Source organism: Macaca fascicularis, chromosome 11, assembly GCF_037993035.2.
Source record: "Macaca fascicularis isolate 582-1 chromosome 11, T2T-MFA8v1.1".
In the NCBI taxonomy this organism is placed as follows: Eukaryota; Metazoa; Chordata; class Mammalia; order Primates; family Cercopithecidae; genus Macaca; species Macaca fascicularis.
The window spans coordinates 62,469,009-62,494,650 of NC_088385.1; the positions used below are offsets into that span (position 1 = coordinate 62,469,009).

The 25,642-nt window shown below is 54.0% G+C and overlaps 2 protein-coding genes across 10 annotated transcripts; one reads left to right on the forward strand and one right to left on the reverse strand.

The window, feature by feature from the left end:
• Positions 1-151: 151 nt before the first annotated feature.
• On the forward strand, positions 152-2,706 carry TMT1B (thiol methyltransferase 1B). Its single transcript, XM_005571128.3, has 2 exons — positions 152-719; positions 2,239-2,706. Exons 1-2 carry the CDS (start codon positions 222-224, stop codon positions 2,473-2,475), a joined length of 735 nt encoding a protein of 244 aa, XP_005571185.1. The 5' UTR covers positions 152-221; the 3' UTR covers positions 2,476-2,706.
• A 287-nt stretch (positions 2,707-2,993) lies between these two features.
• Positions 2,994-24,209, reverse strand: ITGA7 (integrin subunit alpha 7). Of its 9 annotated transcripts, none has more exons than XM_074007066.1 (26): positions 23,794-24,209; positions 19,360-19,487; positions 19,181-19,260; positions 17,517-17,772; positions 16,504-16,623; positions 15,396-15,603; positions 15,069-15,262; positions 14,622-14,710; positions 14,380-14,507; positions 14,134-14,229; positions 13,897-13,958; positions 13,589-13,758; positions 12,969-13,118; positions 12,224-12,339; positions 11,486-11,678; positions 11,323-11,403; positions 11,151-11,230; positions 10,964-11,038; positions 10,729-10,831; positions 9,835-10,011; positions 9,538-9,669; positions 6,934-7,047; positions 6,288-6,386; positions 6,073-6,198; positions 4,625-4,737; positions 2,994-3,714 (listed from the first exon to the last, which is right to left on the reverse strand). In XM_074007066.1, exons 1-26 carry the CDS (start codon positions 23,997-23,999, stop codon positions 3,654-3,656), a joined length of 3,357 nt encoding a protein of 1,118 aa, XP_073863167.1. In that variant the 5' UTR covers positions 24,000-24,209; the 3' UTR covers positions 2,994-3,653. The 9 variants fall into 9 exon arrangements, with proteins under 9 accessions (XP_073863167.1, XP_005571183.3, XP_045221352.2 ...); XM_005571126.5 differs by lacking the exon at positions 16,504-16,623 and adding an exon at positions 16,896-17,027; XM_045365417.2 differs by lacking the exon at positions 4,625-4,737 and adding an exon at positions 16,896-17,027.
• Between the last annotated feature and the right edge of the window lie 1,433 nt (positions 24,210-25,642).

Here is a 25,642-nt window from a genome sequence, read left to right on the forward strand (position 1 = left end):
CTCCGCCCGCATAAAAGTCATTGAAGAGCCTGTGGGGCTGTGGGACCTGCGCCCTCTGGAGGAATTCCATACACCCACTCAACCCTGGCAAATAGGAAATTGTCAAGTAGGAGACAAGGAGCAAAGTCCTATCACAGCGGGAGGGGACGCCAGTGCCTGCAGGGGCTGAGCAGGGAAAAAGCCAGTGCCCCAGCGGAAGCACAGCTCAGAGCTGGTCTGCCATGGACGTCCTGGTCCCACTCCTGCAGCTGTTGGTGCTGCTTCTTACCCTGCCCCTGCACCTCATGGCTCTGCTGGGCTGCTGGCAGCCTCTGTGCAAAACCTACTTCCCCTACCTGATGGCTGTGCTGACTTCCAAGAGCAACCGCAAGATGGAGGGCAAGAAACGGGAGCTCTTCAGCCAGATAAAGGGGCTTACAGGAGCCTCCGGGAAGGTGGACCTGCTGGAGCTGGGCTGCGGAACCGGAGCCAACTTTCAGTTCTACCCACCGGGCTGCAGGGTTACCTGCCTAGACCCAAATCCCCACTTTGAGAAGTTCCTGACAAAGAGCATGGCTGAGAACAGGCACCTCCAGTACGAGCGGTTTGTGGTGGCTCCTGGAGAGGACATGAGACAGCTGGCTGATGGCTCCATGGATGTGGTGGTCTGCACCCTGGTGCTGTGCTCTGTGCAGAGCCCGAGGAAGGTCCTGCAGGAGGTCCAGAGAGTACTGAGGCCGGTAAGCAGAGTGGGAAGGAGATGGGTGTGAGGCAGGCAAACGCAGCATCAGCCGCCCCAGGGTTCGGCTCCCAGAATGGGGCGTCTGAGGTAGTAAGCAGCACATTAGACACCCCATCCATCCCTACCTGCTGGTGAATAGGAGACATGACCAGTGCCACGACAGGGAAAAATTGGGTGCTGTGGAAGCAACAGGAGAACCTACCACCGTGGGACAGGGAGGGGAGCAGGGAGGACACCTAAGGGACTGAAGTTTAAATCGAGATCTGTGCTTGGGAGGCCGAAGCAGGAGGATGACTTGAGCCCAGGAGTTCGAGACCAGCCAAAGCAACATAGTGAGACGCCGTCTCCACAAAAATAATAATAATAATACAAAAGCTAGCCAGGTGTGATGGCGCATGCCTGTAGTCCCAGCTACTCAGGAGGCTGAGGTGGGAGGATCACTGGAGCCCAAGAGTTCAAATTATAGTGAACTATGATCACACCACTGCACTCCAGCCTGGGCCACAGAGGAGGCCCTGTCTCAAAAAAAAAAAAAAGAGAGATATGAGGGATTAAGCAGAGTGACAGGGTGGGGAAAATAAAAGAGCGTTCTAGATAAAGATAGTAGGGGAAGTAGAGTAGAATTCATCAGATTGTGGAGAGAACGTTCAGGATAGTTTCCAGGTTTCTAGCATGAGCAACTGAGGGGAGAGCCGATGAAAGTGCCATTTACTGAGATGGAAGAAAGCTGTTTTTGTACTTACTAGGTTTGAGATCGCCTAGGGAGAGTATAGTGAGGCGAGGAGCTTGAGGAACCCCAGCTTCAGTCAAGAGTTGGACCTGAGGTTTCCCTGGGATGTTCACAGTGATGTCCAGGAAGCAGTTTGTGTATGCATCTGGGTCTCGTGAGAGAGTATCTCTCTCATTGTATCTCAGAATACAATGAGCCCAGCTGGGCGAGGTGGCTCACACCTGTAATCCAGCACACTGGGAGGTGAGGCAAGCAGATCTCTTGAGGCCAGGAGTTTGAGACCAGCCTAGCCAACATGGTGAAACCCTGTCTCTACTGAAAAATACAAAAATTAGCCAGGCGTGGTGTCTCATGCCTGTAATGCCAGCTCCTTGGGAGGCTGAGGCAGGATTATCACTTGAACCCGGGAGGTGGAGGTCACAGTGAGCCGAGATCACGCCATTGTACTCCAGCCTGGGCAACAGACTGAGACTCCATCTCAAAAAAAAAAGAATACAATGGGCCCTCCACTCCTGTTTCTCAATTTCCCCTTCTGCCTGCCCTGGGCTATTCTGGTCAGCCTTTAAAGATCTCCCACCAGCCATGTCCCTACAGTTATGAGGTTCTTTACATGCACTTTGAAGGTGGTAGCAGGGGACGCAGAAAAGGTCAGGGGCACAACAGTTTGCTCCATGACTCTCGGACCAGCAGCTCCCATTTCACCAAGAAGTTTGACTGTCTTGATCAGTGCGATAGGGAGCGGGGTCAGAATGGAGCCAAGTGACACTAACTCTCTCCTCCCTCCCAGGGAGGTGTGCTCTTTTTCTGGGAGCATGTGACGGAACCACATGGAAGCTGGGCCTTCATGTGGCAGCAAGTTTTAGAGCCCACCTGGAAACACATTGGGGACGGCTGCTGCCTCACCAGAGAGACCTGGAAGGATCTTGAGAATGCCCAGTTCTCCGAAGTCCAAATGGAACGACAGCCCCCTCCCTTCAAGTGGCTACCTGTTGGGCCCCACATCATGGGAAAGGCTGTCAAATAACTTTTCCCAAGCCCCAAGGCACTCATTTGCTCCTTCCCCAGCCTCCAATTAGAACAAGTCACCCACCAGCCTACGTATCTTCCACTGAGAGGGAACTAGCAGAATGAGAAAAGCCATTCCTGTCCCATCTCCTAGTCCCTGTCTCCCCAACCTCTGCCAGGGCAATCTCTAACTTCAATCCCTCCTTCGACAGTGATAAAGTCTACTTCTACCCTGACCACAGGGAGTAAACATTTGTACCCTGTTGTATCCTTAACTGCAAGTTTCTGGACTAGTCTCCCAATGTTTGCCTCCCGACGTTGTCCCTTTCCTTTGTTCTCATGGTAAAGCTCCCCTTGCTGTCCTCCTGAGGTGACACCCATGTGTCTCTAGGAACTGGTCACGAAAGTCATGGTGCTTGCATCCCTGCCAAGCCCCCCTGACTCTCTCTTCCCCCTACCACCTTCATCCTGAGCTGGGGGCGCCACAGAGAATCAGAGACGCTGGGGATGAGGGAGCAAGACTCTAAGAGGCAGAGGTTTTGTTCTCAAATATTTTTTAATAAATAGACAAAACCACAAAACCACTAGACTGATGCAGCAAATTAAGGTCAGATGAGAGGGGAAACTAGAGAAGAGGAGCCCCTGAGTCAGTGACACAACCTCCTCCCCAACCCTCTAGGCTAAGGCACTTCTGGGGAGGCAGGTCCTTGGGGTCCTATTACACAGAGTGAATGGGAGAGGAAGGGATTAGGATCCCTTCTCCCCACCTTTGCATGAGGACACCCCTGCCCTTCTCACCCTACCCCATGGCCCTATCCCTGATTTACCCTCTCTCATCTCACAGCACTCTAAGGGGAAGTTGGGTGGGAGGAGTTCTTGTGGGTGGGGGAGGTCTGTGCCCCTGAGGAAGCCAATCCTGCCAAATCTTGATGCGACACCAGCAGCCCACTCTACCCTCTTCATCCCAAAGAGCCATCTCTGGGGAAGGGGTGGAGGGTAGCCACAGGCCAGGCTGGGTCATGGGAACCTAGGCAGTGCCTGGCCCCGCATGCCCATCGGGGCCCAGCTCGGGATGCCCATCGGCAGCCAGGATGGGGTGTGCATCCGGGCCCTCCCGCCGGGGGCTGCCCCAGTTGTTCCTCAGGATGGTGCCCGTCTTCTCCTCCTTGAACTGCTGTCGGTCTTCCCGAGGAATCTTCACCGCATGGTACTGGGGCACGGTGGCCTCGGGGTGCTTCGCCCGTTTGAAGAATCCCATCTGTAAGGACACCAGGCCGGACCATGAGGAGCCTGAAGAGCTGTGGTCCCTGGAGCAGACGCCTGGCACGGCACAGCTCCTCACCCTCACCATCCCTGCTGCGGCAGAAAGGAAACAGGCTGAACAGCATCTGGTGCAGTGGGCAACACCCACGGTGCTCCCATCAGTGCCAGGTCCCCAGGTTCTCATTCACAGCAAGAGAGAGACCGGGAAGGCATCCAAGAGGCAGGACCAAGGGCATCTCCCTTGGCCCCTGAAAGAGGGTCTTGAGGGTGGAGCATCAGGACCTGACTCAAGATTTCTACCCACTCTAGCTTCTTAAGAGACCCAGTAGTGTCCCCCAGAACACAAACAAGACCTGAGGAAGAAAATGGCTTCCTAGTCCCCTGCGTCTCTAGAATGATGCCTCTCAAGCCCCATAAACATGCACCCTGTGTACTTGTACCTTGGGCAGCATGCCCCTTACAGCAACGCCCTCTTGTCCATCAATACAGTAGTCTAGCCCCACCCTAAATCAGGACCATGCTGGCCCTTACACACGAGGGTGGGAATGTGCCCCTGCACACTCACACTCAGAGGCCCAAGACTCCTACATGCTCAGACTGCATGGCATCTCCTTACACATTCATCTCCTTGCACACTCATGCCCCTAGAAAAAAGCATGCATGCGACCTCCCCACACCCACATGCACACCCCATGAGCCCACCAACCCTTTGTGCACGCCTCAGGCTGTGTAGACTTACCCTTATATCTGCACCCTTCTAATTACCTCTCACCTCACATCACTCTCATGCAATCTCATTTTTCACCCTGAACATTCCTGATCCCCTGAGTGCTGGGAATTCTCCTTATATTCACACACATACATACCCACACACATATATACACATGCACACACACAACAGTTACCCCACAGTCCCTGGACCCCCAACTTCCATGGCTGAAGGCTGCACAGCCAGACAGGCCCGGTGATAGTTGGTGGGAAAAGGTGAGCTCTGACTGCTCCGATGGAAGAAGCCACACTGGGATGTCGAGGGAGAAGCAGGGCAGAGGAGGCAGAGGAGGGAAAGATTGAGGAAGGACGGGAGCCCCTATCTCTGCTCTGTCTTCCTTCCATGGAAGCAGGGAGCAAGCATCCTGGGGCCAGTTTCAGAGAGGCATCAATCTCCCCTAAGACTGGGAAGGTCCCCAACAGCTTGGATACCACTCCAGAGCCTGGTCTACTGATGACTCACACTTGCCAAAGGGTGGCTTAGTCTGTGATTGGTCCCAAAGAGCAGGTGCAGGCAGGGGCAGTTCTCCAGAGCCCCAAGGACATGTATGGTTCTGAACACAGCCCTAGATGTGGCAGATGGCTCAGCATATGATCCCTGGTGATGTAGGTGATTCCCTGTACTGACGTGTGCATGTGCATACTTTTACGTTGAGCCCTGGATGATAATATGATTCTGTATACAGCTCTGGGTGTACAAGAATACTTCCGTGCAAAGCCTGGTATGGGGAAGCTCCGAGTTCCGCCCTGAGGGCAGTTCCCTGGAGGCTGTTCTCCACGCTTGTTGGCCTTCTTGGCCACACTTACCTTTCCAGTTTTCACTGCCACATTCTAGTTAAGTCAGATCACACTTCTCTGCCTCCATGACTTTGCCTGCCACGGTCCTGCTAGACCCCACCTACCTCATATTCTTACATCCTGACCCTACCACCCAACCTTCCTCTAAGGACTGGTTTCAGTGCTACCTCCTCTCAAGCTTGTTTCCCTCTAAACTCCCACTGCCTTTTCTCAACTCAACACTTTCTGCCTTGTCCTTGACTACAGGCTCACCACTCCTACCCCACTAGACTATAAAATCCCTAATGAGGTCTGCATCTGAATTTTTTTTTTTTTTTTTTTTTGAGATGGAGTCTAGCTCTGTCACCCAGGCTGGAGTGCAATGGTGCCATCTTGGCTCACTGCAACCCCACCTTTTGAGTTCAATCGATTCTCCTGCCTCAGCCTCCCAAGTAGCTCGATCTACAGGCACACACCACCACACCCGGCTAATTTTGTATTTTTAGTAGAGATGGAGTTTCACCATGTTGTCCAGGCTGGTCTCAAACTCCTGACTTCAAGTGATCCACCCGCCTAGGCCTCCCACAGTGCTGGGATTCCAGGCATGAGCCACTGCACCTAGCCTGCATCTGATTTATCTTTGAAACATCCAGGGACTAATAGAGTTCCTGAGACATGCAGGTTAAGTGTTCAGTGCAGATTTGCTGAATACATGAGTGTATGGGTGGGTGACAGAACCACAGTACAAAAGGCTGCCCACCCGACCAGGAAGTCCACCCCCATCAGCCCCACCCTCTCCAAGCCTCACCTTCCACAAGAGCAGCACCAGCAGTGCTAGCACCAGCAGCCCAGCCAGTACAGCCAGGAGGATGACCCACCAGGGCACTCCTTCTGCCACCACAGCCATGGGGTCCAAGTATACCATCACCGGGATCTGGGGAGCAAGAGGTCAATGGAACACGAGCTGGAGGGAGCAGGAAAGAAGAGAGTCCTCCCCACCCATCCCCTAGCCCTGCAGCTCACCACTATGGAGGCATCTCGGAGCATCAAGTTCTTTATGGAGGACTTCACTGTGATGTTGGCCCGGACAATGACTTCCAGGGACTTCACAGCTGAGTACTCCTAAGGGAATAGGAAAGGAGACCCGTCTTCTAAATGCCCCATGTCTCCCTCCCTTCCCCTTACCTCCTGAAATTATCAGTGTAATGGTGCCCAACACAGAGGATGTTTCTGCCTGCTTTGGGTTAAGAGTTTGCTGCATTTTGGCTGGGCACAGTGGCTCACACCTGTAATCCCAGCACTTTGGGAGGCCAAGGAGGGCAGATCACCTGAGGTCAGGAGTTTGAGATCAACCTGGCCAACATGGCAAACCCCCATCTCTATGAAAAATACAAAAATACCGGATGTGGTGGCACGCGCCTGTAATCCCAGCTACTCAGGAGGCTGAGGCAGGAGAATCTCTTGAACCCGGGAGGCAGAGGTTGCAGTGAGCTGAGATCGCACCACTGCACCCCAGCCTGGGGGACAAAGGAAGACTCCATCTCAAAAAAAAAAAAAAAAAAAAAAAAAGGATGCTGCATTTGGACAGTGAGGAGGGAGGAGGAGAAGTGAGTCCCGGAGGGGCTTTTGGGGAAGAAGAAACAGACTAGAGCCCCAGTGGTATCCTCACCTCCAGGAAGGTGCTGTTCCAGAGACGGCCCCAGACATGCAACACAGCCGCGCGGTCAAAGCTGTAGAGTGGGCAGCTGAACACCACACAGTTGGCCGTGCCCCGGGCGCAGTCCTAGGGATAAGGACAGACAAGGGTCTAAGCCACTCAGTTTGACCCTGCTGAGACTGCCATCTCTCCCATTTTCCTTACTTGACCTCAAACTCCCCTCCTCCAGGAAGTCTTCTCAAACTAATCTTATATCCAAAACAGCTGCCTACCCTAAATCTGAGCTATTCAGCTTTGAAATGCGTGGAGGGGGCAGCATGGAGGGGAATCTCTTACTTGACAGCACAGGCAGAGTAGCTTCCCCAAGTGATGCTTATGTTACCTAATGACAGTCCCATTTATTGAACACCTACTACTTGTCGGGCACTTATCTCATTTAAGCTTCGCAACAGTCCTGCAAGGTGCACGTTATTATCATCCTCATTTTTCAAAGGAAGAAACTGAGGAGGCCCAAGAAGGCCAAGTGACCTGCCTCAGGTCACAACACTAGCAAAGCTAATAAGTGGTGGAGCAAATATTTGAACTCAGCTCCATATTCGATACAGCCACACCCCTGCCCTAAACCCAAACTCACTGAAGCAGGAGGAGGCTGCCTCAGGAGCTCCTGGGGGGGCAGGGGACTCAGGCTCTGTTCTTTCCAGGACTGACCTAAATCCATTTGGCCCAATCACCACCTCTTGACCCATTTGCCTGAAAGTTATATCATCACACCACAATCCAGATACAGAAGAATGGCTTTGAGAGTGTCTGAATTCTTTGAGTCATCTTTTCTTGTGCCACTTTTGAGCCATTCAAGAATCCTCAGCCAAGCTGTCTAAAAGCAAGGCCTTCTGCCTTTTTTGTAAAAGAATCTACTTTAGACATTATGTTAAGCAAAGTAAGCCAGACTCAGAAAGATAAATGCTGCATTATCTCACTTATATGTGGAATCTGAAAGTTGAACTCATAGAAGTAGAGAGTAGAATAGTTGTTACCTAGGGCTGGGGTGAAGGCGGGGTGTGGCTGGGAGCTGGAGGAGGTGGTGGTCAAAAGGTACAAAGTTTCAGTTAGACAGAGGGAAGAGATATCTATTTAAGAGATCTATTGCACAACATTGGGACTCTAGTTAATTACAACATAGTGCATTCTTGAGAATCACTAAGAGAACAGATTTTAAGTGTTCTTACCACAAAAATAAGTATGTGAGATGATGTGTATGTTAATTAGCTCAATATAGCCATTCCACAGTATAAACATATTTCAAAGCATCATATTATACATAAATATAATTTTTGTCATTTAAATAAATAAATACATTTCAACATGAAAACAAAAAGAATCTATTTCAAAGTTCCCATTTAAAAGGGAGACCTCTCAGGGGAAATTGGTCAGGTGGAGAAGGGAAGACTATCCATGTAACAGAGCAACAGCTAAGACACAGGTTCCTACATCCCCTGACATTCTTCAGTTTGCCTCATGCCATGCTCCCAGGGGAGCTGAGGGCCCAGTGCAGGGACTGCAGCAGCTGCTAACATTCCCCTGCAAAGGATCTTCTTGGCTCTACCTGAGGTTTACCTCCACCTCCTTACAGTCAGGCCACAGACCCTCCCCTAATCTACGTCCCCACCACATTGTCACTGCAAGCCCCATCCTAGCAGGGAGGGGCACAGAGCATGTGCGGATCTGCTCAATCCCTTCACCTAAACAACACAACTCTGCAAAACAAGCAGAAAAGGGGAAAGCAAAACTGCTCAAAAGGGGTAGACTTAATAAATCACATCTAATATGCTATCATCTTCATTATTAGAACTTTTAGAATTTAGTGTTTTTGCCAAGCACATGGCTCAGGACTGTAATCCCAGCACTTTGGGAGGCCGAGGCAGGCAGATCGCTTAAGGTTAGGAGATCGAGACCAGCCAGCCTGGCCAACATGGTGAAACCCATCTCTACTAAAAATACAAAAATTAGCCAGGTGTGATGGCATGCACCTGTAGTCCCAGCTACTCGGGAGGCTGAAGAAAGAGAATTGCTTGAACCAGGGAGGCGGAGGTTGCAGTGAGCTGAGATCACACCACTGCGCTCCAGCCTGGGCGACAGAGCAAGACTCTGTCTCAACAACAACAAAAAAGAACTTAACATTTTTAATACTGTAAACATCGAGCAAGTGTCCTTACACAAATTGACTTTTTTATGTTATAAGAGTTCAGAAGAACGACCAACAGACCTCAAAGTGTGAGGATGGGCTAACCCCATCCATCACCTATAAAATGTAATGCTTTATATAAATGTAAGGTGAATCAATTGCTTGGCTAACTAACTTGCTTCAGGTGGAGTGACCTGTTCTAGAGTGAGCAATTGCAGGGGCTGAGCAGGAAGGAGGTCTGCAGTGTCAGTAGCTGCCTCCCGGGCACCCCCTCCTATGTACTGTGATGGGAACATCTGGTCAACTTGCACCCAGGCGTTTGACCATCACGTGTCTCAATAGGCTACCCTTCCTGGACACACAGTACCCTGGAGCTCTGTGCCCCCACAGCCCACACTCCCATTCCGGCTGCACCAAGTCCGGCCTGCCCTCACCAGGGTGATGTTTTTCTTCTTCTCAGCAGAGGACACTGGCCACCAGGACATGCTGGGCTCCTGCCGCTCACCAGGCTCCTGCTGCTCAGGCGGCTCCAGCTCCCGCCGCCTCCTATCCCTACTGTCCACATCCTGGACACAGAAGGGGGGTCTCAGTGAGTGTCCCCCCAATCACAGCCGTCCTGAGATAGAATCTCCTCCCCACCGCCTTCCTCCTGCCCCATCACTGCACTCACTACCCTTACTCCCCATGACATCTCTCCGAACATCTAACCCCCACCCCCACCTAAGCCTCACCAGGTGGAGGATGTTGGGCCTGGGAGAGCAAAGCCCTTTCTGCCCAGGCCCCTGCCCGCCCTCCAGCTCCACCCGCATTGGGTACAGCAACCACTTCCCATTGGCAATCTCATGAGGCCACATGATGTTGAGGAAGGCAGAGCCCAGGGTTTTGAGCGACTGGCCTTGATTGGAAACCTGTGGGAAAAAGAGAGTATGAGGGGAGGGACCTCAGTTTTTCGTTTTTCTTTTTTTTTTTAATTTTTCGTAGAGACAGGATCTGGCTATGTTGCCCAGGCTGGTCTCTAACTCCTGGGCTCAAGCAATCCTGCCACCTTGGCCTCCTATAGTGCTGTGATTACAGGCATGAGCCACCATGCCCAGCCAAGGAACTCAGTTTTCAAGTGGATCGTAAATCCACAGAGATGGAAGGAACAGGGGCTGAAGAGAAGGCCCTCAGGAAACATAATTTCAACAAATACTCAGGATCCTAGACCCCACCAGGCACCATTCTTCCCACCCACCAAATCCAGGGAACCCTAGAAGTGTCCCTGGAAGGTGTGAGGGGAGGCCCCAGCCAAGCAAAGGCAGAGTTCTAGGGAGAGACATTAACTCCCACCCCATGTTCCCATCCCCCAGCTGAGGCCTACAGCAGAGAAGCTTCCCTGGACTTTCATGGCCTACCAGACCAGCAGGTGAGACAGCCAGACAGAATGACCAGGAAAGGTCAGGTGAGGCCCCAGCAGAAACACCTTACCGCAGCCAAGGTCCAGATGCAGACCAGAGGCCTCAAACTCACTAGACCAGCATGCTGCCACATGGTAGAAGAGCCCCAGCCCTGGGGACACAGCTCAGCCTCTCCTCTGTGCCAAGGAGGGAGGGCAACCATGGAGGGGCCTCATCCCTGACACTTACCGTGACCTCATACTTGACCTTGCTGCCCACATCCCGCTCAGACTGCATGGCTCTCTCACCCCTCACCACGCCAGAGAAGAAGAGTTGCTGGGGAGTGGCCATCCTGGTGTGCAAAGGTCAGAACAGGGGTAAGAAGGTCTGGGGCCTGGCTTAGTGCAGGCAAGGCCCTGGTCAAGGTTTGGAAGTGGCAATGCCCCTTCCCTCCAATGGAGGTACCCACTTGGGCCAGGCTCACCCTGCAATGGACAGTGGCAGCTCAATGAAGACACGGGCTCGTGCAGAGACTGGATGCAGCTCCTGCTCACTGATCCTGGTGAGTGGGCAGGGGCAAGTATGGGCATCAGGCACAGGCGCCTCCCAAGGGGTCAGATGAGGTCAATATGACAACCCCCACCTCACCCCTCCGGCCCCGCCTGGCTTACGTGGCCAACAGCAGCTCTACCTCCAGTTCCGTGGTCTCAATGCTGATCCCTGAGGTGCTAAGAATGAGGTAGAAGGTGACCTAGGCCAAGGGTGGAAAGCGATTAGAGTCAGGAGTGGCCTATGGGCTTACAGAGAGGCTACTCACATAGGGATAAGGGCAGATGTGCTAACCTGGGCACCTCTCTTCATGGGGTTCCCCAGCTCACACTCAACATGGGAGGCATTCTCGTTGGACAGGCAGAGTGGCTTCTCCTGGAATGGGAGAGAAGGCAAGGTCAGTCTGAGTTACTGGAGCCCCTCAAGACCCCACCCCATCCTGCCCCCAGGTCCTCACCGCAGGGTCCAGGGCCCGGACTCCTGAGTAGTGCAGTGAGTCAGGAAGCATGACCAGGAGCTGGGCTTCATGGGCATCATCCCCATCAGCCTGGGGCTGGGCTGGGTCCGATGGCAGGTTGGTGACCATCAGCTCCAGGCCAATGACTGGCTGCCCACTCAGTGCAAACAGGGCTGTTGTTCCATCCGCATCCCTGGAGAGTCAGACCCCACTCCCGCTAAGAACACCTCCCCCTACCACTCCCCCTCCCAGTCTGCTCCCCGCAGTACCTGCCTTCACTCCCTGAGCCTCTCTTCCCACTCCCAGGTCCCCATCACGCCCGTCCAAGCCTCAGGCCTCTGTACACACAACTGGGAGTCAGAGGACCTCCATTCTCATCTCAGCTCCACCATTACTTACCTTGGGCAACTAACTTAACCTCTCTAGGCCTCAGTTCTCCATCTATAAAATGAGACTAATATAATTCCTACCTCACAGAGGTTTGAAGACTAACCAATGAGATGTATGTAGACTGCGTATTATTAGTGTACTGTGAAGGATTGCTATCCCTTGCCATGGGAGCCCCCGCGGCCCCATCACTGACCCTCATCGCAGTCTCTAAGTCATCAGCAGGTCCTCTTCCACCTTCTGCCCTCTCTGCAGGCTCAGCCCTCCCTCTGACTGGTCCTCCTGAGGGGGCTTTCTCTCAATCCTTGAACTCTTGCCCTCCCACCCCACCCTGCTCTCTGCCCCCCTCACATGGGCAGAGGCTGGAATTCCGTGTCGCTGACCCGGGCACAGAAGCGGGCGCGGACCAGCTGCAGATTGCTCTGGCAGATCTTGTCTTCACCACAGCCTTGCTTCAGGAAGTGGATCTGGGGAGAGACATGAGATAAGGGGCATTCCTAGGGGACAAGGCAGGGGGCAAACCTGTCACCATGGCATACAGTGGGTTAGAGTATCACAGGATTAAACAACCTGTGCTCAGCTCTCATCTGCTGCTTACCAGCGTGTGATCCTGAACTACGTCCTCTCCTCTGCAGTAAAATGATGGGAGCACTACCATGCCATGGTAGAGACTAACAGCAAGTCAAGAACTGGACCACACTGCCCCAGCTCACATGCATGTAACTGAGTTCCAGATTTAGAACCGGAAGGGATGTCAAGGGCACCACTTCTGGGCCGGCCATAAAAACCACACAAGGGGCCTCATGTCCCCCGCTTCCAGCTGAACGGGATGAATGTGACTTCAAGAGCTTGAAGGCCTCATTTGAAGATTACAGAATCCCATCAACCTGAGCCCCTGAATGACTACATGGAGTGGAGGAGCTCTGTCCCCTTGACTAGGAACACATGGTCATTTGGGCACCTAGAGATATGAGGAATTACTGGAGTAGCATACGTGAAAGGGCTCTGTGAGTTACGAATGGGTGTCACTGGGGAGGGACTATGATCTCTGCCCTCCCAGCTCCTCCTCCTGGGCTAAACCAGAACCCATGCTCACCTCTGCCCGCTGGGTGCTGGGCTGGTGGGCATTGAGGATGGGGGCCACTGGAGGCAGCCCCTGGCCAGGAGCCTGTCGCCGGAGCCGAGGGGTCTGGAGACTGTAGGACAAGGTCACTACAATGGCCCGAAGCTTGTCTTTGACATTATCCTAGGAAGAGGAAGGGCTGTTCCTCACTGGAACAATCCCCAGGCCTCAGCCCTGCTCTGAGCCCCAGCCAGACCTAGGACCAATTCTAAAACTTGGAAAGAAGCTTAGGGACATGAATGAGAGAGGTGGAGAACTGAGCAAGGAGGAGGGAGAAAGACTGGGGTAGGGGGCAGGAGAAACCCAGGATTTAAGGCTTTGAGGACCAGATGTGATGATAAAAGCTGCCACCTCCTCCATTCAGCTGGAAGGGGGGACATGAAGCCCTTGCACCTCCTCCTCCTCCAGGGAGTGCAGAAATGACAGGAGAGGGCAGCAGATGAGGAGAAAGTGAGCTCAGAAGACAGGCTTCCCACGTGTCTAGGTCTTAGAAGGAGGCACAAGTGTGTTCGGGAAGAAGCAGCTAAGAGGAATCACGGAAAAGAGATGGAGCCATGACAATGACCCTCAGAAGCCAAGGGGTCAGTGTCCACCTGGAGCTGGAACATGGCATCTCCACAGACTCGGTCATGCTGGTGCTTCAGCCACACGGTGCCTGAGGCTTGGTGCTTGGGTTCATCTGGGCTACGGCTCAGGAAGGTCACACGGGGAACCTGGCCCCGGAGTCTCCGGTCTGTGTCCGCGTCTAACACGTAGTCCAGGGCTGTGGCATGTTGGGAGAGGAGTCGTCACTGAGCTGCAGAGCTGCTCCAGCTCACCCTATTCCCAGGGTGACCTTGAAGTGACTCCCCCTCCCTGGGAAACCCAAAAGGGCGAGCCGCAGAGCGGGAACTGCACTCACCCACAGTAGGGCTGTAGCTGCTGGGGACTGCAATGTAGCTGAAACAGACCCTTAGGTCCACGCTGCGGGGGCAGAGGGTGGCTCCTGAGCCAAACGAGGCCAATGGGCCAAGGCCCCCACCCCCACCCCATCTGTCACATCCTGTCACAGCCCCAGCCCCAAACTGGGGAGATAAAGGGATCAAAGGGAGGGCAGGGGAAGCTGCCAGGGTCCAGGTGCCACCCCATCCTGCCTCACCAGACCGAGTGGCCGCCAGCACAGTTGGGCTGCTCCAGGTCAATGCTTCGTGGAGCAATAGAGACCTCATGGGAGACATGGAGGACGGGTCTGGCCCTGGAATTGGGGAGTCAAGGGCACCAGAAATGTGAGAACGTGAGGCTGGGAAACAATCTTGAGCATTAGATTTGGCACCGGGATGGGGGTCAGAGTCACAGGGAGGGGCTGACACCCTCAGGGAGGGAGAAGTGGTGGTGAGGGGCTCACCTGAAGAGCACGACAGTGTCAGCCAGGGAGCCCACCAGCAAGTCAGGGTATTGATTCCCATCCATATCCAAGCTGCCTGACAGGGAGTAGCCGAAGCTCTTGATGCCCACAGCCTCGCCCTCCAGCACCTAGAGAACCGGCTGTCAGCCTCCCTCGATCCCAACTCCCTCAGGCCTCTGCCTCCCCGATGCCTCTGCTGATTCCACCCACACCCATTCCCTCATCCCAGCGACTCCCCTCACCTGCGAAGGTTTGGCGACAACCCCCAGGCTGCTCCCATGGTAGATGAAGACTTTACCATCACCATCAAAGGGGGCGCCCACTGCAATATCTGCAGGGCACAGGGAAAAGGCAGTCACCCTGGCTGGGGGCCTTGCAGACAAGGTCCAGGCCTCAACTTTTCCCCAGTCACTCAGGTATGTTTTCTATTTTATTGAGAGGCTACAAAATCCCAGGCACTCTACGTACATCATCTTTAATCCTCTTGGCCACTCCCTGCAGACATTACTAACGCAAAAAGGTTAGGTAACTTGCCAAGGTCAGAAAGCCGGTAAATGGTAAAGCTCAGACATAAGCCCAGGAACCCTCACTCCCGGAGTCCTCAGAAGACCGCACCCTGACCTCTGAGGGGCTTCCCCATCCCTCCTGCGGCCCCTCCCTCCCCTGAGCCTTTCAGTTCCCAGTCACACCTGGAAAGCCATCTTGGTTGAGGTCCCCCAGGACAGCCAGGCTGATCCCGAACATGGAGTCAGGGGAGCCGCAGAGCCGGAGAGGGGAGATCCCAGCCCAGTGACCCCCCTGGTTCAAGTACACATACACGGCACCCCCCAGCTCTTCTTGGCGCTCAAAGAAGTAGGGGGCACCCACTATCAGGTCTGGCCAGCTATGGAGAGAGGGAAACATTCAGTACGGGTCCTCCCTGGCCAGAGGAGCCAGCAGGAGGCTGAGTGGCCTCAGCCAGAATGGGGCTACCGGACCCAGCCTCCCTCAGGTGGCACGGCCCTCTACCCACTCACCCATCACTGTTGAGGTCAGCCACAGCCAGCGAGTAGCCGAAGCCGGAGGTCAAGCGCTCCCCAGACAGCATAACCTCAGGCACCAGGCGACTGGCGCTGTCCTTGCGCAGGATGACCACAGCACCCTTGTGGTTGGCACGGGGGGCCCCAGCCACAAAGCTCAGCTCTTCTGCACGCACCAGACCTTTCCCCGAGTCAATAGAGAAGCCTGGGGAAAGGGTGACTTACCCCTAAGTCTTCACCCCAAGACCCAGAAGCTGGGGTTTGTCACAGCTCCCCCATCCCCTGCCCCTCCCCTAGGTTAACAGTCAAAAGATAGGTTCCCCAAGTCATCAGCACCACAGCTGGATGGCTCTTCCTTCCCGCAGGGCCTGGCAGCCCCCCACACCCACCAGGCCCAGAGACAAGCTTGGCACAAAAAGTGCAGTGAGGTCAGCCTCAGGGAATGGGCAGGAGACAGAACGGTGATGGCTGAGAAGGCCAGGAGCCCAGGTAGGAGGCTGAGCACAGTGGCCTGATCCTGCCCACACCCAGGGAGCTAGAAGAGCTAGAGGTCCCTCTCAGGCCCGAATCCCACCCAGTGCACCTCTTCTCCCCACTCCCTCATCCTGACAGGAATGGGAAGTCTTCACATGGATGAGGGGGAGACAAGGGGGAGTGAGAGAGAGCCTGCTTCACCCAAACATCTCCCAGGCCTGGTTTCCTCCTCCTCTGCAGAGGGAGGCAGATGAGACAAGGAGAGGGACTTACCAACACCACTAGCCCTTTCCTCAATATGTGCCCACCATCCATCCCTCAAGGAAAGTCCCCCTAGAAGGCAGGACTGTCCTTCCCAGGATATCCTCAGCCCTGGCCCTCTCACTCCACCTGAATCTTCCTCCCTGGAGATCCCTGGCTCACAGCCCCAGAGGCCATCACCCTTGGGGCCTCCTCTTCTTAGGCCTGGTCACTGGACCCGGCTCTTCTCTGCAATTTGGGCCCAATGTGTGTCTCCCTGGGTGTGTGTTGGGGGAGGAGGAGATTATAAGGCACCAAAGGTCAAGTTCCCTGGGGAAGGAGGGGAGGCCAGGCCATGCCCCTAGAGTCCAGGAGGTGGGAGCTTACAAACCTAAGTAGCTATTCAGGGCCAAGTCTCCGGCTGGTCCTGGGAGCCGGTCAGCAGGGTCCAAAGTTTTATACACCAGCTGGTCAGGGTCTGAGCTATCAATGTTGGTCACAAAAAGCAACCCTGTGGGGGGTAGGGGCAGACACCAGGGACGGGACATCCAGAGGAGGGGCCACAGAGTAGGGAGACAGAGCCACAGAAAGGCCAGAAAAAGGTGGAAGAAGAAGAGGTAGAGAGAGAAAAAGAGACCAGAGAGATCACAGCCAGAGACAGAAAGACAGAGAGAGACAGGGTGAGAGACAGAAACAGAGACAGAAGGATGGGAGCATGGAGAGGGAGGACAAAAGAGAGGAGCAGAGGGTTAGAGCAGCTCTGGGCCGGGGAGGGGTCCCTACCAAAGTAGCTGTTGGCAGGGACCGGGATGAGGCGGGGGTCCTGCTCCTTCTCACCCCCCGCCTCGTAGGGACCGTCGTCCAGGTGTGCCAGGTCCGCTGAGCCCTGAGCACAGAGCTCCACCCTGGCCGTGCCTGCAAGGACAGTCCTGTTAGTGCCCAGGGCAGGGTGCAAGAAATACCCCTCAAGCTGGACACTGAGTTAGACAGGCACACGGGGAAGCCCCTCCTCTTCTTTCTAGCCCTCTCCCCACCCTGTTCCCAACCCAGGCTTCCTGGGGTCCCCCAGATGTGGCATCACACTCACCGAGTGTCAGCTCAGCCAGCAGCAGCGTGCGGAGACGGGAATGGCAGTGATGAGGTGTGGGCTAGTGTGTTGGAGCATGCAGGCCCCAGCTGCAGGCCCAGCGTGCACTTGGGGCCCATGCCAGCACGTTGAGGAACACTTGGCCGTGCAAGGGAAAGGAGGCACCCCCCACTCACGTGTGCACTAGCTCAGTGGGGGTGGAAGGCATGGCAGTGCCCTGGGGCCATACAGCAGTGCACATGTGGTCATGCTTGGCCATTTCTCCGAGGTAAGAGGAGGTTTCGGTCCCCTTCTCCCCTCCCCGAGGAGTGACTCACCCTTCCAATTATAGGTTCCTGGGGCCCCAAAGAGGAGGTAGTGGCTATCAGGGGAGAAGGCGGCAGCTGTGCCCTGCTGGCAGAACCCAAATTGTTCATGGCCTTGGGGGCGCCCCTCACAGAACTTCCATTCCCCACCATCCAACTCATCCCGGATGGCCAGGTCCTGGCTTAGCACAAAGCAGCGACCAATCATATCCCGTGTCTCCAGGATCTGGTCCACTCGCTGCCTTGCCTCATATCGGTGTGCACAGGTCTGGGGGAGGAAGGGATGGGGATCATTTCACTCTGTGGGCCAGGGACCTGCTTGAGGCATGCTGCCCACATGCAGAGATTTGGCAGACACTGATACGTGTGTGCTCACACGCACACGCACATGCACACATACACACACATACCGCTATGCCGGCACCACTCAAGCACCATTACCCTGCCAATGTTACGAAGGTCCGTGCATAACCCAGCAACCTGTCTGCACCCACTTCCTTGCCCTCAAATGGACATCTCCTTGTTCCACATTCTGCCTGGAGCCAAAAGACACGACTAAGCCACCACATAGGATGTGTGTCTCCCTGATCATTTCACAGTCCTCCAAAATGCCAAGCTTGGCCCTTTCCCTGGAGCTTTGTAAGTGTTAGCACCTCCTCTGCAAAGAACTTGCTGTCCTCTTCACTCTCCAAGTATTACTTTGTTTTTTTTTTTCCTGAGGTAAGGTCTCACTCTGTCACCCAGGCTGGAGTGCAGTGGCACGATCATGGCTCACTGCAGCCTCGACCTCCAGGGCTCAAGTGATCCTCCCACCTCAGCCTCCTGTGTAGCTGGGACTACAGACATGCACCACCATGACTGGCTAATTTGTTTCTATTTTCTGTAAAGATGAGGTCCCACTATGTTGCACAGGTTAGGTATTACCTATTGTTAAAGCCTGGCTCCAATCACCCCATCTGCAGAAGTCTTCTCTCTACTCCTTCTTTGGATTTTTATAGACTGGAGACTAGACCACTCACTTAACATTAACCAGCTTCTGCCCCACAGTGATCTGTATTGGTAACTGTGTGTCTGTGCGTCTTACTAAAAGACACAGCGAGAGTGAGAAACAGAGAGCCCTGTCTTTTTTTTTTGAGACGGAATTTTGCTCTTGTCTCCCAGGCTAGCATGCGAGGGTGTGATCTCAGCTCACTGCAACCTCCTCCTCCCAGGTTTAAGTGATTCTCCTGCCTCAGCCTCCCGAGTACCTGGGATTACAGGCACCTGCCACCACGACTGGCTAATTTTTTTGTATTTTTAGTAGAGACAGGATTTCGCCATGTTGGCCAGGGTGGTCTCGAACCTCTGACCTCAAGTGATCCACCTGCCTCGGCCTCCCAAAGTGCTGGGATTACAGGCATGAGCCACCAAGCTCAGCCTTCCCCTGTAGTAACTAGCACAATGCCTGATGCTTAAAAGGTTCTCAGTAAGACTTTGACAAATGGATGGATGAATGAATGGACAGACGTTTTTACATGTATAAGGACAAGGACCAGGCCTCACACCTTTTTATATCTCCCTGATGTACTTGGTATCATACCATATTCCTAACTTATGTTCTCTAAGCACACCTGTGCATATGCACACACCATAAACACACACCATCCTTGCATTCAGTCATGAGAAGCAATACTCACAACAATCTTGCCCCCAGGCCCCTGGCTCCGAACACTGACTCCCAACCACTGGTTCTCCTTGCTTTCCTTTTGCACATCAGCTGGAGGCAGAACACTGGGAATTAGGGGAGGGAAGAGGAGCCCAAGTCCTCTCCTCCCTGCTCACACGCTTCCCCCACTCCGCTCATGCAGGGCCACACCTCCCTGGTCGATGTCCACTCTGTAGCAGTCGGTCTCCTCCAGACTCAAGGGGCAAGCGAAGAGGCCTCCAGTGCGATTCGCCTGCTGCCCAGGAAGAGCCAGGGCCTGGGGAGCACCCACCAGCAGCCTACAAGATGGGGCAGGGACAGGGACAGGAGTTAGATGTCAGAATGATCCAACCTCCTTATTGCTGCCCAGGCCCAACCCCTCAGTACTAAAGAGAGTGTTCAAGGACTAAAGAGAAGGGGCAAATGTCAGTTTTCTCAAACCCTGGCAAGGACAAATTAATATACTTGGTCATGCAGTCATCATGTTGCATGTACATACCAGCTGGATGAGGAATCAACATGCACAGTAGATACACACACACACACACACACACACACACACACACACACCCCAACCCGAGCAGCCAGGCCAGCACTGCTGGTTTGAAAGAACCGCCTATTCCCAGCACCTGTTCCTGAGTAGGCCTTCCCTACCCCCTCCTTGGCCCCATCCCCAAGCTCTGCCCTGCTCCCCCAACCCAGTCTAGTTGAAACCCAGCCAGAAATGCCAAGAATGCTGGGAGCAAAAGTAACAGGGCCCCACACCGGCATCAGACTGTGGCTCAGGGACCAGCTTCAGAGGACAGGCAAGAGGCTAGATACAGATCCACTTCCCCCTCATCAGGGACCCAGCAAAGACCTCATCTCCCAGAAGCTGTGCCAGCCCAGGATTCGATCAGTCACTCTGGCTGGCATGGAGGTAGGGACAAGTTTCTCCTTCTGAGTCCAGTGCTACCCCATTCTCTTCCCGACATCCTGAATCCCCTTCCCCATCCTTCCTTCCCCCCATGTCTATGATTTCTCCTTCCCTTTCACCCCCACCCAGTCTTCTCTCCTGCCTCCCCCTCAGCCTCTTTCCCAGCTACAACTTTCTTGGCAGGACAATTTTCCATGATCACAGCCAAGACGTCTTCCCCAGGGAAGCACTGTGCTGGGAATGGAGGCTGCCTGGGTCCCCCGGGGCTGAAGCCCCAGGCCAGAGTGAAGGCTGGGATGAGGTGAGACGACTGACACCCAGCTGGCTCCATGTGTCCTCTCTTTGCAGAAGGAGAGACTCAGAAGTGGCAGTGGCACAAACCTCAAGGCCTCTCTCCCACACTCTTCTCCTCCATCTCCCTTCCTGGGGGGGCAAAGCCCAAAACCATGTTAGGCAGTATTACAGATAGGCATCTGTGGGACACTGTGCCAGGTCTGCTGGGGTGGAGGGGGAGGGCAGAGAACCATTCTTCCTTCCCACAGCTCCTCCTCGTCTCTTAGCAGCTGCCATCCCTTGTCAGGGCCAGTGTCAACAGAGAGAAGGGGTATAGGGAGTAGTAGAGACGAGAAGACACATTGGACATTCAACTACTTATTGAGAGTCTATCATATGCCAAGCCCTGTGTCAGGTGCTGGTGAGACAAGGAAATCATATTTATTCAGCACCTACTATGATGTCAGATCCGAAGCTAGACACCAGGGATATGAAAAACTAACATTCATCACTGTCCACATATGTGCCAAGCACCAGGATAGGCAAGTCACACGCATTATGTCATTTAATCATCACAACAGTCCTACGAGATAAGGATTCTCTTCTTGTCTTTCAGATGAGGAAACTCAAAGACACTAAGCAGTGATGCTGGAATTCAAATCCACATGGGCCTAACTCCAATACTTTGTCATTCCACTCAGTGACTGACCTGTCTCTAGAACACTGAGACCACCCCAGAAAGGGAAGAAGGGAGAGGGGAGATGAGGGTACCCTGGGCAGAAAATGAAACGAGGTGATACAGCCCTGTGCAAATAAACGGCAACCTTCAGGCAAGTCAGCAGTCCCCCCAACCTCCAAATATAGAGGTGACCATCTCACTGAGGGTTGGGGCTGTCTTTTCATCTTTGTGCTTGCCCCATAGGGAGTGTCAGGATGTGTTTTACTGAACACACACATTTTGTGGACTCATAGAGATATCCAGTGTCACAGCTGGTCAGTGCATAGCTAAGCACCCAGACAAGTTAACTTTGTTCTATGTTCACATCTCCTCTGGAGGCCAAAAGTAGGGAGGAGGGGAGGGGCCCATGTGGAGGAAAGAAGCTGAGTGCATAGATATGCCCAGTCCGCTCTTGGTGGAGAAGAGACCACTCGATCCCTAGTGGAACAAGAGCACCCAGCCGCAGCCTCTCTAGTCCCTCCACCTGTGGTCCAGCCACACACACACTCCTTCCTGACCTCATGCCATAAGCCCTAACTACCCCAGGCTTCTGGACAGCCACAGTGCAGCCACTGCCGAGAGAAAGGCAAAAAAAAAAAAAAGTGTTGGCAGCTGGGGGCAGAGGAGCTCAGCTAAGTGAAGACAAAGGAGTAGCCCACGACCACCGCACTTCTCGATTCTCCACACACTCCAGCGCCCCAGCCCAAGTCCAGCCCCTCTTTGGCCCCTCTCAATCTGGGTGGCCCTCTGGAGAGGATGCTTGGCCTGGAAGGCTGGCTCAGCAGGGGAGGCCCTCTAGCCAAGCCTTTGGATCCAGAATCTCTGTAAAGCGCTCTGTGAATCACAATACAAGAATAGCAGTACTACTAACACTTTCACAGCACTCACTGTGGGCTATGCACTATTCTAAGCATTTTACATATATTAAGAACTCTTAATCTGCACAACAACTGTATGTAGTAATACTATTGTTTATATTCATTTTACAATTGAAGGAAATAAATGAGGCTGGAACCACACAGCAAAGGTTAGACCTCAAAGTCTCATCCCAGAGCTAGACTAAAAGACATCAAAACAGGCAAGAAGTTGTTTTCATCAGGGCGTGCTAAGGCAGGCAACCTGCAACTAAAAAGCTAGGGACTGAGCAGGTGCCTGGCCTCTCACATGCCCCCCTCCCTCACCCCCCCCCCCCCCGGCAGCAGAGCACCCCCTGCTGGAGCAAAAGCAGGGTGAGGCAGTCAGGCCCTCTGGGAATGCCCCCAGCTTGGCTCTGGGAGACAGAATCAGGGACCACCTTCAGAGAGGAGGGGGAAATGACAAGAGACCAAGCTATTAAAAATAACCTAGAATTTGCCTGGAAATAGCTTAGAGAGTTCAGCATGTCCTAAAAAGGTCTCCAGTCCTCGAACTCTGGCAGATGGGGGAAGGAGGGAGGAAGGGAGGAAGGGAGCAAAGGTGAATGAGGAAGCAGATGGTAAATAGAAGAGGAGATGAAGTCCATTGCTTTCTATCTCTCCCAAAGTTTTGGGGACCACAGCCCCTGCTACCAGATGATAGGGATAATGGAGGAAGAAAGATTAGAGCTAGGCCCCCACTCCCCAAGCAAGTGAGGAGAAATGAGCTCTTGTCTCTGCCCCCTGCCCCCAGACCAACAGTAGAGGGAGAAGACAGTCCCAGTGGACAGCATTGATCCCAGTAATGGATACTTAATGTGGCTTAGGCACTGGTTGGAGAGAGAAAAGCCCCCTAGCAGGAGCGGGTGAGAAGCTTTCTTCATCTCTGGCCTCTCTTTTTACAATCGGACATGTAGCGAGAGCCAAGGATACAGGCAACATGACCAGTCACAGGCCCCTCACAAAAGTATATCCATCTCCCACGGGTCCTGAACTGATTAGAAAGAATTAGAATTGTCCTCTACCCCTTACTCCTCCTGTCTTTGACCTGCTACTGAGATTCCTGGAGCTGGAAATTTGCTAAAGAGGAGGAAGGGGAGCAGCCTGGCCAGCATCCTTCCTGGATCTCTCTCACTGTTACAGCTGCTGTGGCTACTACTACTACTGCTACTAGTACTTTGGGGGCTCAGTTTTCTGCCACTGTCTATCACCAAGCCACCTACTGCAGGCTGCCAGACCTACAGATCCTCTCCCAATCTTCCCATGGTCTTAAACCACAGAAGTGGAAGCTCTCTCCTGGCCTTCCAGTGCCCTGCTGCCCTCATTCCATCCATGGCAATGCTCTGGCAGGAAGTTATTTCTGGAGTCTGCCCTGCATGCAGCCCTCTCATGGCACCCTCAACCTCTATGTCCTTTCCATCTCCTCCCATTCTAAGCAGAGACAGACAGTCTCCCTCCCTTGGGGAATCCAGCCCTTGGAAGAAGCAGGGGAGCCAGAGGCCCTGGGGCTGGATCAAGGATGCAAGTTGGGGGAAAGGCCCAGAAGAAGGAGATGGTTCGCTGCCAAGACAAGAACCTTCCTTTCCAACTCATCCCTAAGGCAAAATCCTGGGTCTCAGTGCCGGGAAGTGCAGCTTCAGACCCAAGTCAGATGAGGCAAGGCTCCAGGTTGGGGTGCGAGATGTCTGTGGGCAGTCAAGGTCTTGGTGGGGCTGGAAGACAAAGAAATGAGGTGCCCCGCAGAGTGGGGAGGAGGACGATCTGTGGCTGGAGCATGGGGACTCCGGGCGGGTGCGGTGACTCACCAGCTCTGGGGTCCGGGCTGCAACTGCCGGTGCAAGGCCACAGAGAAGCCGAAGAGGCTGCCTGGCTCGCCCTCCTTGCGCAAGGCACCCATCACGTCCAGATTGAAGGCGACAGCCCGTGAGAAGAGCAGTTCGACGAGCAGGGAGCCAAGAAGGTAGCAAATCCAGGAGGCCCCCCAAGGGTCGCGGCTCCGAGCCCCGGCCATGGGACGATCCCCGCGCGCTTTCCCAGCGAGTGCAAGGGAACTCTCGCACGCCCCAAGCCCCAGGTCCCCCCAGGCCCGTCTCTGGTCTCCAAAGTCTCGTTGGTCTTTCAGAGGTTTCCCAGTCTTTCGCCCCGCTAGCCTTCCCTCCCGCCGCTCCGCCGCCCCAGCACGGGCTAGGATAACTACAGCAGCCGCAGCTCGGGCGTCCACTCCGGCTCCAGCCTCCTCTCCCGGGAACACCGCGCAGGCCCCGCCCCCTGCCCCGCCCCTCGTTCCCGCAGCAGGTGGAGACCCAAACGCGTCGCCAAGGGAATGCCCAGGCTGGTGGCTGGGGTGGAAACTAGCCTTGCTGACCCCCCACCACCACGCCCCCCAAGCCCAGCACCGGCTCCGGCTCCGCCCCTGCGCGGCGCTCTCCTCCCCTTCTCCCCCCGATCCCATCCTCAGCCCGGGAGTGGTGGAGGCGGCGCCTTGGAATGCGGTGGGAGAGAAGCACAGATAGAAAGAGAGGGGCGGAAACAGAGGAAGGAGGGTAAGAGATGAAAAGTGGGAAGACGCTAGAAGACAACCTGGGAAGAGAAATTTGCAGAGAGAGAGGAAACGTAAGGGGAGCGGTCCGGGCCTGGGTCCAGCGTGGCATCTTAGTGCTCCCTGTTCCCCATGGTCACATAGAGCACTCTTAATGCTGTTGGGATCAGATCGCTGCCCTCCCCCATCCTATCCCATCCCCCGCCCCCAGCCCGGTAATGACCACAGCAGTGCTAGCCACATCGTCAGGATTCAAGGGAACAGAGAAAAAGAGGCAAGAAGAGAGAGAAAAACTCGGGAGATATGGGGAGCAAATGGAGAAATGGAAAAAAGGAAGGAATGGAGAGGAAGAAAGAAGGGCAAGAGGTTAATTGACAAGGGATGGAATGAAGGGAGAAAAGAAAACGACTGGGGATGATTACAGGAAGAGGAAATTAAGCAGTGGGGACAGGAGGGGGTGTCAAAGAATGCAAAGATGAAAGAGACTGGACCCGAGAGGCAGAGGGATGTAAAGGGTGTCCCCAGCTACCAGACCCTTCCCAGGACTGCACATTTCGCATCCATGAAAGGGGATGGGAGGGGGCAGAGTCGTGGGCTGGCTCAGGAGGACCTGGGTGGGGCTGAGATGGGATCTCCACAGGGACCCAATGGCCTGTCCCTCTTCCTCTCCCTTTCCCTCAGGCCGGGACAGAGGCAAGGGGGTGGTGGGACACTTTCCAACTCTCTGCTATTTATTACTCCGATAAAGAAATGGGGCCAGGAGGAGAGACAGGAAATAATTTGGCATAATGGGAACCTCGATTGCTCCCACTTCCCCTTCCTACTCCTCTTGCTTACTGGTGTTGGTCTTGTGAATATACATCTGTCCATCTTCCCTTCTCTCTCTCACTATCTGATTTTGTCTCATCCCAAATTCTATTTTGTCATCATTCTTGTCTCTGTCACACTTGGAATCTTTCTCAGAGTATTTCTCAATGTTTCTAATATTGTCTCTGCCCCTCAAACACTATCATATTCTTATGATTCTCTCTTCTCCTTCCCTTTCTGAAAAGTTCCAGTATGTGTCCTACCTCCTTCCTCTTCCTGTGTTCTCTTTGTCTCTCCTACTTCATTGT

Coding starts and splice junctions, on each gene's coding strand:
- TMT1B (XM_005571128.3), top strand. CDS start 222: ATGGACGTCCTGGTCCCACTCCTGCAGCTGTTGGTGCTGCTTCTTACC. Junction 720..2,238: donor TCCAGAGAGTACTGAGGCCG/GTAAGCAGAGTG, acceptor CCTCCCTCCCAG/GGAGGTGTGCTCTTTTTCTG.
- ITGA7 (XM_045365417.2), bottom strand. CDS start 23,999: ATGGCCGGGGCTCGGAGCCGCGACCCTTGGGGGGCCTCCTGGATTTGC. Junction 10,012..10,728: donor AGGTCAAGTATGAGGTCACG/GTAAGTGTCAGG, acceptor TTTTTCCCACAG/GTTTCCAATCAAGGCCAGTC. Junction 6,387..6,933: donor GGAACAGCACCTTCCTGGAG/GTGAGGATACCA, acceptor CTATTCCCTTAG/GAGTACTCAGCTGTGAAGTC.